The following is an 18252-nucleotide window of genomic DNA, read 5'->3' as shown; positions in this document are numbered from 1 at the left end:
TTTATGTTATAAAAATTTTTTTTTCTGTTGTATGATATTAAATATTTAGCATATATTGAACACATTTAATAACTTATTGCAGTTATAAGAAACATCAAATACTTGAAACTAATTATATATAAATGTTCAAACTAATAATTCAATAAAGATATTTTATGTGAATATATTTAAATTTGTATTAGTATTTAAAGATCAAATTTCATTTATAATGATTTAAATTAATTCAATTATTTAATAAACATAACTGTTTAACTATTTAACTAATAACTTAAAATCAAAAATAGACATTATGTATCATTCATTCAATATAATTAATATATCATATATCATATATGTTTTGATAAAAATTGATGTATTAAAAAAAAATTTCTAAATTAATTTAAAAATTATTTCAAATTAATAAAACACTGATTTCAAATAGATGATTTGTAAATATATTACTTTGCAGAAATGGATAGCATAAATGGACAGATAAGTAATCAGTTTTATAATTCAATAAAAATTTAAAAAAATATTTGTTGTTTCTCAAGAGAAAATGATGTAAAATTCAATATATCAATTTATAGAGAAAATCGAAATGTAATTAATTCTATTTTTTTATAGTAAATTGTAAGTAAATTGTCTATAATCAAGTTATTTATAATTCTTTTATAAATTGTTATATCCAGCCATTGATCGAGCATATTATTAACATATTTAAGAAAATTGTAACTTTTATGCTTAAAACTACTATTAAAATTTATATCTGTTCATAATATAATTTTTATAATTTATATGGATTTATATATGTATATATATATATATATATATATATATAATACACATATATAATATATAACTTAAATAGATTTATACATATATATATATATATATATACATATATATATGCTCTTTTGTTGTGTATACATACATAAAACACACGTTGTAAAATAAAACGCACGATTTCATCAAATTGGTAACGCAGATTCGGCTCTATCAGTCTTAACGTTAATAATGAACAATATTGTTCGTTGTACGATGAGGTAGTTCGTTCTATTATGTGTAATTATTATGCATTAATATTGAGCAATATTGCAGCTGTATCCCAGGGCCATTGATCAGTAACGATAATCTTATAATTAGTAACAAGTTAACAGTGATATCTTCAGTCAATAACATGAAATTATTTGAATTGTATAACTCTCTAATCTCTTTTTTTCTTTTTTTTTTTGTTCTTTCATAGATTATATATATTTCGTATATATAATAATATATTATTGATAGCATTTAATGCTAAAAATAGGAAATTTTTCTTAAAAAAAAAAAGAACTAAAAACAAAATGTTCAAAATAATGTACACTCTTTTTTTCTTTTTTCTTACGCGATATTATAATCTAAAAAAATGAATTAAGATTCTAAAATAGTACTACTAGTAGATTGCAAAATGAAAAAAATGAAAATATTGAATCACAATGATTAAAATTAATTTAAAAAAAAACATGCATATTCATACATTGATCCAAAAATGTTTAAAGTTTAATGCGATTTCGAAAATATTTCGCATATTTTTGCAAAAGATCATATATTAATTATAATTAATTATAAACATGAAAAAATATATATGATCAATTTCATTAAATATTTGAATATGAATAATTTCATTAAGTGTGATTTTCTTTTCTTTAACAACTCTCAAATAATAAATATTATACATTTGTAAGTTTATAATATATAGAATATTATTATAAATCGGAAAAGCAATATATTCTATGACCTTTAGCATTAAACTTTAACAATTTTGAAACACAATCGATTACTTCAGTCTCTTGAATCCATAATATATAAATCAGTCTTGTGTAAGGTAGTCCGAAAAGAGGATTTAAAAACCTCATATACCGATGATTTTTACCGCAATTTTTATGAATATATATATATATATATATTCTATGGTCTATTATTGCAAGAATCAACTATCCCTGAGTCATTTATTAAACACTGATTTAATTAGCTTTCATTTAACTGCCTTTTTCTTTCACTTATATCGCTTCATTAATCTATTGTGACAGGCTTTCGATCATATCAGAAAGCATCGTGTTCCATAAAACAAAAAATATCATTAAATGAACCATTTAGAAGTCAAATTTCAGAAATCAAATGATTGATTTTGATCAAGTTGACTTCTATATAATTCAAATAATAAAAATTCTATTTTTGATTCACTGAACACTATAAATATATATAAATGTATGTAATTTTTTCTAAATTGATATTCTTAAATTATTAAAAACTTTATAAAAAATTTGTTTGTAATTTAATTAATCGATAAATAGTACGTTTAGTTGTTGTCAAATGAACACACTGGTAATAATGAAAAATAAAAGAATATATCTAAGTTAATCGTGACTGCAAAAATTGGAAACCATATTTTCTTCGCTTTTAATTACTGATGTTGGCGGAACTATCACACGAATATCTGTCTTACGACTTACAGAAAGATCTTCAACCTGATATTCATTACTTTGTTCTTTCACGGAATGTACTGAGGGGCTAGATGTACAACGAGTAGTATCTAAGATCTTTAGATCCACAGGACTATCTCTTGATTTACATGTATCAAGAATAGGCCCAGCATCCTCGATTACGCTACTATTTTCATTTTCGTTTTCTGAAAGTGCGCCGCTGTAGATATTGCCATTTGAATTACCACCGATTCCATAAGGGAAACAAGCGCCACTACCATTTGAGCCACGCTTAAATGGTCGTGACGTCGTAATCCCTAATTTTTTCACTTTATCATAGAGAGTTCGAGAGGGTACTCCATACTTACGTGCTGCTTGCAAAGCACTCATTCCTGAGCGTACTGCCTCGATCGCAGACATGATATCATTTCTTGTATATTGTTTATATCGTTTCCATTCTGGCTTTTGAACTGGTACATAGTTGATCATTTCTTCGGTAAAAAATAGTTCGTTATATTTCTTTGTAATTGAATAGAAGTTGAAATTTCTATATAAATCTATTTTTCTTACCTGTTTTAACATCCGGAGCATATGATTGTGGCGATGATTGCTTATCGTCTTCATCCATTATAGAAACATCGGTATAAGGACTATGTGCAGATTCTCCATGAACTATATCTGTATTACTACGTCTATCATTTTCATTTGATGAGCCATTACTATTAATTCTAAATTGAGTTTCTTGACTATCTGGATGTAAGAGAGGAATCCCCTGAGAACTATCTGCGTGACCTTGACCGAGAACCGTTCTAAGAATCGGTGTGTCTCTATTCATTAACATATTCAAGAGTTTCTTGCGTTTCAATGGGGAAGTTTCAAAGCCATTGTCATAAGATCCGGTTAAGATGGGGGAGTGTTGATGTGATGCCGTCTGATGGCTGGAACTGGAATGAGTAATAGGAAATCTTGATAAAGGCCACATTGGTAGCGCTAAACGGCTATTTCGATCAACTGGTGATTTGCCGTAAATATTATACGTGGTTCCTGTAGAATGCGGTGGAGATATATGTCCACTACTATGAGCTGCACTACTAGTTGTACTGGTACTTATGGCTGGCGGAGGAGACATAGATGTTTCCACTTCTTCTTGATGACTTTGAGAGTTATTTTCTTCAACCAATCCCTTCACTTTTAATACTTCTGCGACTTTTAATAAACCAGCTAATTGTTCTTGAGCCACATTTACTTCACCTCGATACATATATTCTAAGATAGCTTTAATATCAGAGTATTTCACGTCTTTTAATACTACAATCGGATGCTTGCATGGTAAATCAATAAATAGAGTTTGAAAATAAGAGGAACATGCCGCTAAAACCATTTTGTGGCATTTAACGGATGCACCTTCATCAACTGCCAAAGTTACGTCGGTGAATGCTTCGTTTTGCAATAACTTATCAAACATAGTCAATAAGTTAGAGCGATGATTGTTCCAGCGCAGACAATATTGTTGTGAAGTGCTCGCCATTTCGATTAATTAATAAAACAGAACCTAAAATAAATAAATTATAACAATAAGATTACATCATTAATAAATATATGTTCTATTCTGACTTATATATCCAACTTTAATACATTTGTTAAAATTTTGAATAGATAGAAATTATATCTATTTTGATAGAAATTATATCATATAAAAAAATAAAAATTTGAATCCAAAAGTTTACAAATAATTATTTGAATGTTTTAAATATTTGTATTTTTTAATCATTTTCTAATTATTAAATTAATTAAAAATGAAATTTATCTAGCATAATTTTATGAGATATGAGTTATTCATGTGAAACTATCTTCATTTAACAAAAAATGCATGAGCAAAACGCATGTTGTTCATAAAATATATATACAAAACTTAAAATTCGAACAGTAACAATTCTTTTTTAATACATAAATTAAATTTTAATAAATATGAATTAAAAAATAATTTGTAAATAAATAAGCAAAATAAATTATTATTACATTTTATCAATTAATCAATATTTATAAATTATATAATGAAAATATTTTCTTATTTTTTTATTATATTTTCACATAATATATTATAATCTAATACTATATATAATTATAAATACAGTGTATAACATTATAATAAATTTCTATAATAGAAGAAAAAAATAAAAAAAAAAATTGACACGGATCTAAAACATTTATCATATAGTATAGCGAAGACTTACTCGTCAACCCGGTCCTCCCTTTTGAAAAAGCTGGCACCGTATGACGAAGCTGTTCAAATGGCCGCCGAGTACGCTAGGAGATGTATGATTAAGTTAACATGTGTGTGCACTCGTATTCGTCACTCAATTCCGTCGAACCAGCCTACAAAAATGTTGCCGCGAGAATCCAACCCTTAGTAACTGCGCATGACGTATGAGGGCGCATATATGCGCGAAACTGTTGATTAAAATGAATCTTTTCACATCTCTTTAATTTTCATAAATTGATAATCCTTTTTTTATAAACAAATCTTAGAAAGTCTCATTTATAAAAGCACAATTCACAAAAATTTTTATTTTCGTTTTCTATATTTCCGTTTTAATCTATTTTCTATTGTTATCCAACGTTTTTATTGCTCTCAGAATTTTTATTATCCAATATTTGGTTATCTTCATTGAAGTTTGTTTTCGTAATTGTTACGTTATTTCCTTTTAAGATTTAAGTAGCCAAATGATGATAATAATAACAGCATCAAGTGCACACCCGCAGCAAAATAAAGTTATAATACGAATAAGAACTCTCTCCCACGGCCTACTCGGCGACCACTGACGAGTTGTGAGTGGAAGACGCACTAACCGAGCTGGTCATGGCCATGGCTCTTCTTGCATAGGGGTGGTCGTACGTGTGTATTCGTATACTATCGCCATTGCTGTGTGTGCCCAGTGGCGTAACTGACAACTCTTTATGCGAAATATTTCGGTTAGAATTTTAAAATCTTATGTTAGTAATAAATGAAAGACATTAGCAATAAATGAACAATATCTGAAAACATGTTTGTGAGTAAATAAGTACATAATTTTGACCTTTAAAGAAATAGTTAAGCGATTAGTGCATTTATTTAATGAGCAGATTATCAGCGCATAAACTGTGGTCTATTGATAAGAAAATTTAAGAAAATTGAGGGAATTTTTAGAAAGTTTAACTACGGATTCTATAAATTTTAAGAAATTTTAAGAAATTTTAAGAAATTAAATCTCTTAGATAATTATAATAATCATTTATATTATTTTATTATAATAATAATTGTTAAATACAAATATAAATTTTTATATAAATAATAATTATATTAATATATATAATTATATAAATATATAAATTATGATAGTCTATTGATAATGACTTGCAATTTTCTAAATCTAATTCTAAATCTATTATATTATCATATTATTTTAAATTTGTTTAAACGAAATTGTTTTTTTTACATGATAGTATAATATTATTGAAAGTATTTAATTTAAATTTATTTATTATAATATCCAAGTTATATAAATTCAACTTAAAAAACGCACAGATACTAAAGTTACGCCACTGACTAGCACGCACAAGGAGACTTGCACAGACACCATCGTCCCTGGTTGCACGATCGGCCAATCACGCTACGTCTAGGCCAATATCCTGCGGGGTACGACACATACATACACAACTGGTGCATACTTGCATATATAAGCGTATATGTATAACTATATGGCGCCGTGTGTGTACACCCACGTCTTTTACTCGCATATCAGCATAGCATTAGATTTTCTTTTTATCCCAAGTTTTTAAGCAACGATTTGATTCCTTTATTCTAATAAAATTGTGATCACAATTTCTTTATCACTTTTTTTTTTAATATTCTTATTGTAATTTTTTTGTAAAATTGATTTTTCACAAATAAACTTTTAAAAACTTTATAAAAATTTTAATACGATTCAAAATGATTTAGAGAATCATATAATTAGAGAATCATATTATTCGAAATATTATCATGCAAAATAATTTTATAAAGCAATTAAAAAATTATATAATGCTTTGCGCATTTCGAAAATTTTTTAATACATATATATAAGTTGTAATCAAAGATTTTTTTCAAAATGTATATGTAAATAGAATAATTAAATTTTAAATAGATATTACAAATTTAAAAATGATCTTGATAAAAATGATCATTATTCTTGTTTCTCTAATTATTAAAATTTTTCATACATGTGATAAAAAATAAAAAGTTATATATATATATATATATATATATATATATATATATGTTTTCAAAAATTGCTATCACACCTTAACTTTATTACGATGATTATATTTTTATCCTTATATAAAATCTTATAAAATTTTTCTCATGATTACGGAAATCAAATAATTTTTTTTTTTATCATAATTAATATTATGTCTTTCATTTTTCATTTTTTTTTTCCTATTTTATAAAAATTTTTCAATTTTTTTCCAATATTATAAAAAATTTTAAAATTATTACGATAATAAAATAAAAATTGTTATAATAATGAATATAAATAAGAAATAAATTGAAAGATTGAATGAAACATAAATAAAAGAACTTACCAGTTTATTTTCTGCCCTTCCTTTTATGCATTAACGCACATGGACGTTGCGTCATTTTCTGTTTACCAAAGCTTGCGAAATGGCATATTAAAAAAGAGCCGAAAATATATTGTTTAATTTTCACATTACCTTAATTAATTCATACAATAAAAAAAGAAGCAAAAGATAAAAATAGACCATGATAAAAGAAAATCATTTTCTTGCGTGCTGCATGCCATGGACAGTTTTACACGAATATGATTAGAAGGTGTAAATGTGTAAGTGAGTGCGCCATCGAATGAAACTTTTGGTTGAAGAAAAAGAGGGGAATACGAAGCTACTAAGGTGAATCCTTGTATACTGTTGCGCCATTGAAAAAATTCCATATTCGACGAGTGAATACAACAGTCTCAGTTAAATTGTTTCCACATTGAAAATTAAATTTTTATATTTATTTATAGAATATACATTGCATTTTCAGATATGAGCAGTATCTGAAAGAAAATATTTAAAATATTGTTTTATATGTAATTATTTATCTATTATTTGATATTTATTAATTATTTTAATTTAGATAATTAAATTATCTAATTATTTTTAAATTACTAAAATATAAATAATAATGAAATGGAAAATTATACGTTACAGACACAAATTTTTTTCAATTTTTAATTTAGAAAAATCAGATTTTAATAAAATAACACAATTTATGTGTTATTTAAAGAATTAATTAAAAATTAAAAATTTGAAATTTATTGTATATTTTCAGATATTTTTTATTTTGAACTAAATTGAAATTATAGAATATAGTTTGTGCATGAGATTTTTTGAAGATATCGCAGTTCTATTTAATAGAACATCCAGTCGAGTTCCAGATTTAGCAGCAGCCTGCTCCCTCTTGTCTCAGGACGACCGGATTTTCACTAAAAAAATGTAAGACAAGCGAAAAGCTTCTTTGGTTTGTTGCGTGCATTTCCACGAAGTCTTTAAAAGGAATATTAATAATTTCAATCAAATCAAATGAAAAAAGAAAAAGTATGAACAATAAAGAGAATATATTAGTGATAAGTATAGCAACGTTGCACATTATCTATTTGGACAAAGCGATGATAGAGGGATATTAACTGTTTGCTTATCGCCTTTACAGATAGTATAGAATTCTTAATTTTGTATTCTTGCATATTTTGTTAATAACTATAAAAATGAAAGAAAACAGAAAATAGTAATTTTATAAATAGTTACTATTCAATTTTATAATAATATTAAATAATATTATTATAAATATTTTTATATATTCTTATAATATTATAATATTATTATAAACAATAATATTTATTAGAAATAAAATAAATAATTTTTTAGATATATGAATCCTATTTAAAATATATAGAAAAAGTACATACAAAAATGAGAGTTTTACATGGATCTAAGCTGATTTGGTCTGAAAAAAATAGATGTAAACGGCTTTTCAATCCCTATGAAAAACCTGTTTCTCTTCACATGTGCTTCTTGTCCTCCTAATTTCTTTAGAAAATCATTCTAAAATTTTGTTTCAATCATCTGAGCAAAACAAAAAAAGTTTTTTTAATTTGTAAAAGATATTATATAAATATATTTAATTATATTTATGATTTAATTTTATCAAATTTCAATTAATAGAAAAATATTATATATTATAATATATATATAATATATAATATATATATTATAATATCTTTATTAATTTTTTTAATTTTATTATTATAATTTTAAAATTATTAAAAAGTAACATTCTACAATAATTTTTTTTTTGAATGTAAATTTCGGTCATCATGTTTTAAGAAAAGAAGATATATATAGAATTATGCTAAGAGGTCTCTGCGCACAAGTGAATGAAGAAGTATTGCACTCGGTAATTGTAATGAATGGTTACTAGAAGGCAAAACACATCTTGAATAGTAGGAACAAAATGCACTGTTACATGGAATAATTGCACTTGACGCCGAAGGTTTCTACCAGACCGACAATTCTTTTGCTATTGTATAGGGAACAATGTATCAGCAGGTAGCCGATCATCGATCAGGAATCCCTTCGGTCAATGGCCTTGCAATGCACGCCAAGTTTTTTTTATATGTATTTATATAAAGTGTTAATGTATAAATCAATTGTTCTTGTACATTTATATAATGTATGTATTATTTGTAATTGTAATTGGATTTATTTTTTCCAAATTTCTAATCTAGTAATAATATTCGTTGCGAATATTTCATTCTAATTTTATTGACTTTTATTTTTGTACTATATATAAAATTTATAACTTATATATTGATAAAATTTTATTATTATATATAACTAAATAATCATGTTGTCATGTTGTCTAATTCTATGGATCATGGATTACAATTCTATGGATTAATAAAAAAATATTTCTAGTATTGCAATAAAAAAAAATATAAGTAAGGTGTACTCTACATATAGGGCCAAGGTTTATCTGTGTAGACGAGTGTCAGTGGGTCGACACCCGCAAACCGGTCCTGACCACGTGGAATGTGAGCCCGCTGTGCGATGTTGCCACGTATATGCATGATTTTCCAAAAGTGCATCTACCGCAGGCTTATTATACGCAACACATGTGCATATATATTTTCTTGTCCTCTCAACTTTCGTACAATTTCGAAAAAACTAACTTTAAAATCTGACTTTTACTAATCAAAATATTCAAATATCAGTTCATATCAATATCCATCTATATATACTTTTTATATATGCATTTTTATATTTTCTTTTTATAAATTTTGTAAATTATTTATTTTGCAAAAAATAAATAATAATTTTGTAATCATTTTTATATTAGAATTATTGTTTATAATCTATCATTCATCATCACTAAAATATAAAACTATATTTAATTTACTTCACTAAATTAATAATTATTTAATGTTATAAATCTATAATTTAATTATAATTTGCAATTAAATATAATAAAAATAAATCTCTATTATTTTCTAAATTTAAATAAATTTCATCAAAATTAGCAATAATTCAATATCTTTTTAAAAAAAAAAGAAAACAAAAATAGTACGTTTTATTTAAAAAATGACGCATAATTTACGCATCTATGAACACACTATTCTTACCCGTTGGACAACCCTACTCTTCAAGGTCATTGTTCCTCTATTCTACCAAGCCCTTCTTTATGCCTGCTAGAAACGAATGAATTTTTATGGCAGTATATTCTTAAGGAGCTTGACAATATCAATGTGCTTCCTGTGTAAGACACCTGTTATATCGCTACTCTTTTCTTCACTACATATAATGTGCATTTAATGCGATTAAGTACTATCTCTTTCTTTTTTTGATTTTTTTTTCCTTCAATCTTTGTCTTCAACCGTTGTTTTCGTTACAGATCACGATCTCAGAATAATCTAAGTGACGGAGAATTCTTTGTGACGTAAAGAAAACTGCAAATGTCTGAAAAATAACATAATAAAAGAGAATTTGTTTAAAAAAAAATTTTTCATTTTTCAATTTTTGATAATCAGAAATCTATTTTATAGATTTCTAGATTACGTACATATTTTTAATAAAAATCATTTTTAGCGATTAATAAAAATCAATAAAAAATCCTATACAAAATCATATAAATTATAAAATTTTATCTACATATCATTATTTATATTATAAATGAAAAAATATGAAATAAAGTAATTAGAGTTTTAGTGAAAATTTTTACTTAGTTTTATAATTTAGCAATTCTACGCCAATATATAATTTCTCTAATACTAACATTTCTCTTGATACGTTTTTATGCATCATGGCGTCTTTCCAGCGAAAAAACTTGGTGAGCATGCGATTACAGGAATGTGATGTAATCCGCATGTGCGCGCGCACACACAAGGAAGTCAAAGAAATAGCCATAACTTGTTTTGTATGCGAAGAAGAAAGTCGTTGAACCAGATTATCGGAGCATCGACCATGGAGTCGACGGCCGGTAAATAGAAACCTCCGCGAATAGAAACCTGTTTCTTCTTAAGTTCCACGCCCTTCCATCGAGTCTTCAATTCCACTAGAAACGGATCTTATATGTGTTACAGGGTCAATCTTCGATAAAATGTTGCCAGAGGCATCGTGGATTATGAGTAATAAGGATCTCTTCTGCCATCTTAAGGAAATATAACTAACTTCCGTGAGAAAGGTCAGATCATTTTCTTTCTTTGAAAGAGCGTTGCAATTTAAGCTTCGCTAATTTTAATTTAGTAATCAATAGAATTGGCATAGAATTATTAGGAACTATAATTATAAAGTAAATTATATAAATAAATTATTATGATGATATTATATAAATAATATTAATGAGAATATAAATATATAATGAGAATAAACAATTAAAGTGCATTAGTGAAAAATATTTATATATAACGTATTAATATATTTATAGAGAGATATCTTTAGAATATTGATTCTAAAGATCAAAACAAATACAAAAGTTGTTATATAAAAATATTGTTTAAGATTTATTAAATTATAAACAATTTAAATTTAGTAGTAAAGTAGCAATTTAAATGCTTAAAATTTAATAAATAAGGATCAACCGACATTTTTTCATATCAATTATATATAATCTATTTATGTAGAAATAACTCTCTGAAAATGATATATATTAATTAAATACAATATATTAATACTTTAGTATATATTGATATTAGAATATTTTATAGAACTCATACATTACAATTTTTTAATAAAAAGATGTATCTTAAATATATTATATTAATATTATAATAATATTATATTTATTTAAATATTATTTTTATTTTTTTATATTCTTTATTTTAATTATTAAATAATTTGAGATTATTTAATAATTGAGATTTAAGTTAAATTTTTTTATTTATAAAAAAATTCCAATATTTCATTTAAATTTGCAATTTTGTAGGTTTAAATAATATCAAGAAACTAAAAATCTTAATTCTAGAATCAATCTACTTTCATAAAAATCAAATTAAAAAAAACTTACTTGACGAAATCATAACTTGATGATTAATTTTAACTTTAACAAAATGTTCAAGTAGTATTAAACAATTATCAACTCAAAAATTAAAGTTCTTTCTGTTGCTTAATGCAAATATTTATTATTTATATAATTTATTTTAAATATTATTTATATATAAATTATTTATATAAAAAATTATATAAATAAAATTTAAATTTAGATTCTCAAAAATGAAAAGAATATAATTATGAACAAAATTTAATTAACTTATGTTTGATTTTAGATGTTTTTTATTACTATCAGTTTTCTCTAGATGGCGCTTACTTATTTAGGTTATTTTATTATGATGACTCAATTTGTGTGTAAAACAGTGTTTAAATATTTTCAATTTAATTTTTTCTGAATTTTCAGAAATATACTGTGTAAAATTAAAAAATTAATAAAATCATAAAAATAGACATATTATTGATTAAAAATCTTATGTTTATAAACAGATATAAAATCATTTAGTACTGTATCGTTGAATAAAGTGGAATATTCCCTTTGCCCGTGTTGTTCCAAGTGCCAACTTTTCAATTCTATATTATGTTAATACTAACATGGATGTGTTAGTGCAAAAAATAATTTCAGACTCGGACGACGAATTTTCAAAAAATATTATTGCCTTTCAGAAAAATGTAAGTTTAAATGCTTTAAAGATTTTTATAAAAAATTCATAATATAAATTAATTTTCTATTATTTTAGTATGGAAACCGAACAGTATTTGAAGAACTCAATAACGATCAATTACGTGAAAAATTATGGAAAACATTGTTTCGTTGTTTATCAGACAATTCACAATCATTTCTTCATTATAATTGTTTATCCACTTTGCGGATACTTAGGTAACATTATAATGTGATTATGTATATTTATATGAGCTATCATTGTGTAATTTTATATTTTGACTTATACATATTGAGTTTATAAAAAAAAACTTTATTGAATAAATACATTTTTATTTTTAGCAAAGCATTAAAACTTTTCTGACACCACTTTGTGTTATTGCTTTAAATGTAGACCTAGCTTTTGCTATTATTATTAAGTAATTCTATTGTTTTTCTCCATTAACGTAGCAGAGACAAAACAAAGTTAAACGAATTAATCACAGACGAAAGATTAGGTATTATATTAGATAATGCAGCTCTAAGGGACATAAATATAAATCTACGCATCTATAGCAATGGTAAGAATAATGTAGTTATCCATTATAAGTAAAATATTATAATAAATATGACTTCTAACTTCTAACTTATAAATATAATTTCTTTAATTCTTATTTATTTTGTAGTTAATATTGAAGCTCTTAAATTACTATGTAATTTAATATTCAATAGTATAAAGGTTCAAGAATTATTACCAAAAACACATTGTTTACCATGTCTAATTGACCGTATAAGAAAATACAATGAAAAAATTCCATATGAAATAATGTTATTTGATACAAGAATTATATTTCTAATTACTGCTTTAAACATTTCCACTAGACAAATTGTTAAAACAGAATTGAATGGAGATGAATGTTTTATAAAAATGTTGGAGAATATATGCATTCAATGTGAACAAGATAAATTATATTTTATTAAGGAAGATAATGCAATATTAGTGTGTGAAATTTTAAAAGCATTATTTAATTTATATATAAATTCAGACAATACAACAGAAGAAAAAAGTAAAAATTTAGTTTCAATTTTGAATAAATTATTATTATTCAAATCTAAGAAAGACAATGATCTTCAAAGGTATTTATTATCTCTTAAAATATCAAATATATACATTATCTTATTATTATTTTATATTAATTTCTATTTCAGCAACATTGCAAATTTATTAACTGTGATGCCATATAATTGTTATTCAGAAATAATATCTCCTACCAAAGTGAAACACAAGCAAATATTCCAAAATATGGATATGAGTGCAGTATTTGTTTTATTAAAATTTTTAGATAGAAGACTAAATTTTAAGGATGACTTAATAGGAAATCTGAGTCCAATTGTTACTGCTTTTATCAGAATGGTTAAAGCAGAGAGATTAATTCGAAAATATACCAGGCTACAGGTTAAAATTCTTTTTATTTAAAAATATTTGAGAATTGTTTTAAAAATATTTAATTTATTTGAAAAATATTTAAAATTATTGCAAAAACAAAATATTTTGTTTTTTTAGATTTTACCTCCTTTAAAAGATGTAATGCATCGCCCAGAAGAAGGAACTACTTTGAGGGCGAAGTTGTGTAAATTATTAACTTCTCCTTTGACAGAGTTACGAGATCTCGTTGCCGAGTTTTTGTTCATACTCTGTAAAGAAAATGGTGACTGCAGATATTTAATAAAATATAAAAAATTTTTAAAAAATTTATTTTTAAAATAAAATTATTTGTTTGTAAATTATTATTTTTTGTAGTTACTCGTATGGTAAAATATACGGGATATGGAAATGCTGCTGGAATGTTTGCAAACAAAGGATTGTTGGGACCGAATAAAAAAATTCGACCTGCTTATTCTTCTGAATCAGAAGATAGTGAAACTGAAGAATACTTGAAGCATAAGGAACAGTAAGTATTTCTCTTTAATTAAATTTAAGATTCTAATAATTAATTTATAATTATAATTATGTGATAATTTTAATAAAATCTGTGTTTATCAAAGAATTAATCCAGTAACTGGCTGTTTTGAACATCCAAAACCTAATCCTTTAGAAGGAATGAGTGAGGAACAAAAAGAATACGAAGCCTTACAACTCATTGGCCTTGTTGATAAGTTAACAAGGTTCATATTCAATTATTTATTTATAGATATGATATATTTAATTTATATTTCATGCAAATTTAAAATCAATTTTATTATATTAGGGAAGGTGTGGTACAGCCTTGTAGAATTGGAGATGATGGAAAGCCAAAACCAATTGAACATGTCCTGGAATTGCAAGAGGAACTACCAAAGCAACAATATAATCATCGAGACTCTGATTCTGATTGAATGCTGAAATATTTGTATATAAAATTGTATGTAAGCACAAATACAAAATAAAAGTACTTATGTGAAATGTATTTTACTTTCATATCTGGTATTCATTATCATCCAATTTTCACATAATCCAAGAAATCCAGTTGATGAAAGCTAAAATTACTAGAAAAAATTTCAAATTGATAAAAAATGTGATGATTACAAAAAAATTCAAAACGCCAATAAAGTTGATTTGCTTACTTTATTGAAAAAAGAACAAAGAACAACATTACAAATTAAACAATTGGCAGGAAATAAAAAATATAACAGTTTCCAAAATCACATGAAATATTTTAAATATTATAATTTTATGTTATGTGCTTTCGTGAGCATCACAATATATTTATTATTGCATTTTGCAGCCTATACGCAGACAAAAACATATGTTTCCTACATGTTTCAAAGAACTGCATTAGTTGAGTAACTTTTTTTTCTCTTTTGTTTGGAAATGTGTTCCGCACGGGACGCAACGAAGTTGGGGGAATTGACAAGGTATAAAAGGTTTATTTTTAAAGACTTCCTTTAAAAATAATATTATTCATGCGATTTCAAAATGAAAAAACGTCAACTCAATAATTGTATTCAACATCATTACAAAAAACTAAAAAATTTTCAGAGCAATAGCAACATAACTTGCTCTCCTTTTCCCAATTTCGCCCGTGAAGATACTTTTCCAAACATAGCGCACGCTTAAATCTGACAAATATATAAGTAGCAAATATTCTCCACATATCTTTAAATACATAATATTAATATAGTACGTAGATTAAAATATTTTATTTTCGTTTTATTTTTTTTTATTTTATTGTTGTTTGTAAAAGTGTATATAGATGTGTATACGTATAATACCATAAATTTGAATATTTCATATAAAAATGAAACCAAAAATTTAGTAGGTACTGACGTAGAGAAGAAAAAAGGAAAAAAAGAAAGAGAAAAAATATTAATAATAATAGTAGTAATAATAATATAATAATAAGCGAAAATCCCCATTTAAACGAAAGAAGAGTTACACATATATATGCGTACATATGCATATTGTGCATAATATACACACACACACACACATATAGTAACATTGGTGTGTGTGTGTGTGTGTGTGTGTGTGTGTGTGTGTGTGTGTGTGTGTGTGTGTGTGTAAGACTAGGTTTAACAAATTTTGGGGAAATTCGGATGAAGATGCAAGGAGGAATTAAAATTAGAATCATCAAAGATATCACTCTTTTTTTTCTTTTTTCTTTCTCGTTTGAAGGACTTAATTAGAGAAACAGATATACATATATGTGTAAATTCAATATATGTATTTATTCACATATACGTATATATACATATATATTTTATCTAAAGGCTGAATAGGAAAGGGAGACCGACAATCGATTACATAATCGATAATATGCCTATACCTGTGCAAATTTTTTTTACATATAACTGTACGCGTAATTCACACTAAATAATATAATATTGTTCTTTTTTTAAACGTTTATAACGTGACCATGCTCCTTGGCATCCCATTAGCATATATAAAAAATATATTTGGAATACACGCTTTTTTTTCATATTGCATTTTTAGCATTTTTCTCTCGTCTTGTACTATACTTTTTATATAGTTTTCACAGTTTTGAATTATTTAAGCAATATGTCGGAACATTTTTTCTCTCAAAATCCATCCCATTTTTGCGAATAATCTAATAAAAAATACCAATGGAGGTCTTAGGAAAACATGGTTTACGCATAACGAATTATATTGAATTTATTTATTTCTTTGCTTCTCATTATTTTCATTTTTTTTTTCACTTCTAGTATGTATTTCTTTCTTTTTTTATTTTTCAGCTTTTCTATTCTTCTGTTTAAAACATACTCGCAATATCTGAATAGATATCATGTCACATTAAACCTTATCTTGAAAGATATTGTTTCTTTTTTAATTTCAATATATAGAAGTTCCATATATTGGTGGCTCGGCGTTCTTTTTCATTTTTTTGTTCTGTTACTTTGCAATGGATAATAGTCAACAATATTTATCACCTTTCTCTCGCTATTTAGAAGAAGTTTTGATTTGTTTTTCTTTTATATGAAAACATTTTTATTATGAAATTGTTCGTAGAAGCTCGTAAACAATTCAGATCAAGACAGATCTGAATTCATGGATTTGTCAAATTTCTAAGAATAAACAAATCCTTTAATGTTCTCCGCAATAGCAAGAAAAACTGTACAAGTTTTGATAATCTATTATTAGTTTAATTGAAAAATTTAAGCTTTTTGAACCGTTTATGACTAGAATATTTTTTTTTCTCAGAAATACCATTTCCAGGTACAAGATTTGATGATCAATGAACAAATTTTGAAGAAATAAATAATTACGAATAAAATTAAAATTGAAATCGAAATATTTTGTATCAGATAAAATATACTTAAAAATAATTTCCGTTAAAAATATATTTTCCTAATCGAAGTTGAAACAATAAATGAAGAAACATTTAAATGATTTTATTCTCTTAATTGCTTAAAATATTATTAGCCATTATTCTAATATTACAGCTTATAGATAATAAATTATGAATTATAAATAATATGTTATTGTAACATTGCACATTGAAAGAACATATTATTTTTCTACAGTTTCTTAATCTATTGCTTGAAACAACATTCTCACTCGAAGAATTATCGTTTATATTTAATTCAGTTCTCTTCAAGTTTTTTATTATTTTTGGCTCGAAAAAGCATGAAAATGGTAAAACGAAAGAAACACAATTTCAGTTCAAGGAACGCCGAGCCAGATAAATCAAGAATCATCCTATTCGGATATAATTTTTCGCTATTAACGAATGTACAGTAATTCTCCATAGAAGAACTTTTTTTTTCTAGTTTGCTTCATGGACGTCTTTCAATTGTCTCCTAGTCTAATATGCTAGGTGTCGCTTCAAACAAGAGGTATCTTGTTATTAAAACATTGAGGTTTCGATTCATCGTTGAAAAAGTGAAAAAACACTCAGAGAGATCACGGGAATATTGAAAAGCGCGCAATAACGCTGATGGAATGCAATGGTTTCTTAATGTGTCCATTTGTAGTCAATTTGATATGTCAAAGAAAAGATTTTCCAAGATAAAAAAAAAAAGAAGGAACGTGTGTGTCATTATTCTTAATATCAAAGTAAACATAGTTTGTGTGTGTGTGTGTGTGTGTGTGTGTGTGTGTGTGTGTGTGTGTGTGTG

General features: G+C 25.3%; 2 protein-coding genes and 1 long non-coding RNA gene across 6 annotated transcripts; 1 reads left to right on the top strand and 2 right to left on the bottom strand.

The window, feature by feature from the left end:
• Positions 1-1686: 1686 nt before the first annotated feature.
• On the bottom strand, positions 1687-5626 carry LOC122711432 (broad-complex core protein isoforms 1/2/3/4/5-like). Of its 3 annotated transcripts, XM_043930219.1 has the most exons (4): positions 4673-5626; positions 3009-3990; positions 2807-2929; positions 1687-2644 (listed from the first exon to the last, which is right to left on the bottom strand). In XM_043930219.1, exons 2-4 carry the CDS (start codon positions 3964-3966, stop codon positions 2373-2375), a joined length of 1353 nt encoding a protein of 450 aa, XP_043786154.1. In that variant the 5' UTR covers positions 3967-3990; positions 4673-5626; the 3' UTR covers positions 1687-2372. The 3 variants fall into 3 exon arrangements, with proteins under 3 accessions (XP_043786154.1, XP_043786152.1, XP_043786153.1); XM_043930217.1 differs by having other exon boundaries at positions 1687-2929; XM_043930218.1 differs by having other exon boundaries at positions 1687-2929; positions 5289-5626.
• A 2145-nt stretch (positions 5627-7771) lies between these two features.
• Positions 7772-12066, bottom strand: LOC122711472. 2 transcript variants are annotated; one of them, XR_006346103.1, is made up of 4 exons: positions 12016-12065; positions 10786-11064; positions 10136-10469; positions 7772-7942 (listed from the first exon to the last, which is right to left on the bottom strand). It is a non-coding gene; the product is annotated as an uncharacterized LOC122711472 (long non-coding RNA). The 2 variants fall into 2 exon arrangements; XR_006346104.1 differs by lacking the exon at positions 7772-7942 and adding an exon at positions 9825-9884 and having other exon boundaries at positions 12016-12066.
• Positions 12067-12354: 288 nt separating this feature from the next.
• Positions 12355-15083, top strand: LOC122711476 (synembryn). Its single transcript, XM_043930279.1, has 9 exons — positions 12355-12668; positions 12737-12876; positions 13108-13217; positions 13323-13773; positions 13846-14092; positions 14201-14345; positions 14438-14588; positions 14683-14802; positions 14886-15083. The coding sequence occupies exons 1-9, from the start codon at positions 12591-12593 to the stop codon at positions 15010-15012; spliced, it is 1569 nt and encodes a 522-aa protein (XP_043786214.1). The 5' UTR covers positions 12355-12590; the 3' UTR covers positions 15013-15083.
• The last annotated feature ends 3169 nt before the right edge of the window (positions 15084-18252 follow it).

Source organism: Apis laboriosa, unplaced genomic scaffold (genome assembly GCF_014066325.1).
Source record: "Apis laboriosa isolate Shangri-la unplaced genomic scaffold, ASM1406632v1 scaffold170_cov151, whole genome shotgun sequence".
Classification (NCBI taxonomy): Eukaryota; Metazoa; Arthropoda; class Insecta; order Hymenoptera; family Apidae; genus Apis; species Apis laboriosa.
Note: the sequence above shows the minus strand (reverse complement) of the source record. Positions and strands in the feature narration are given on the sequence as shown.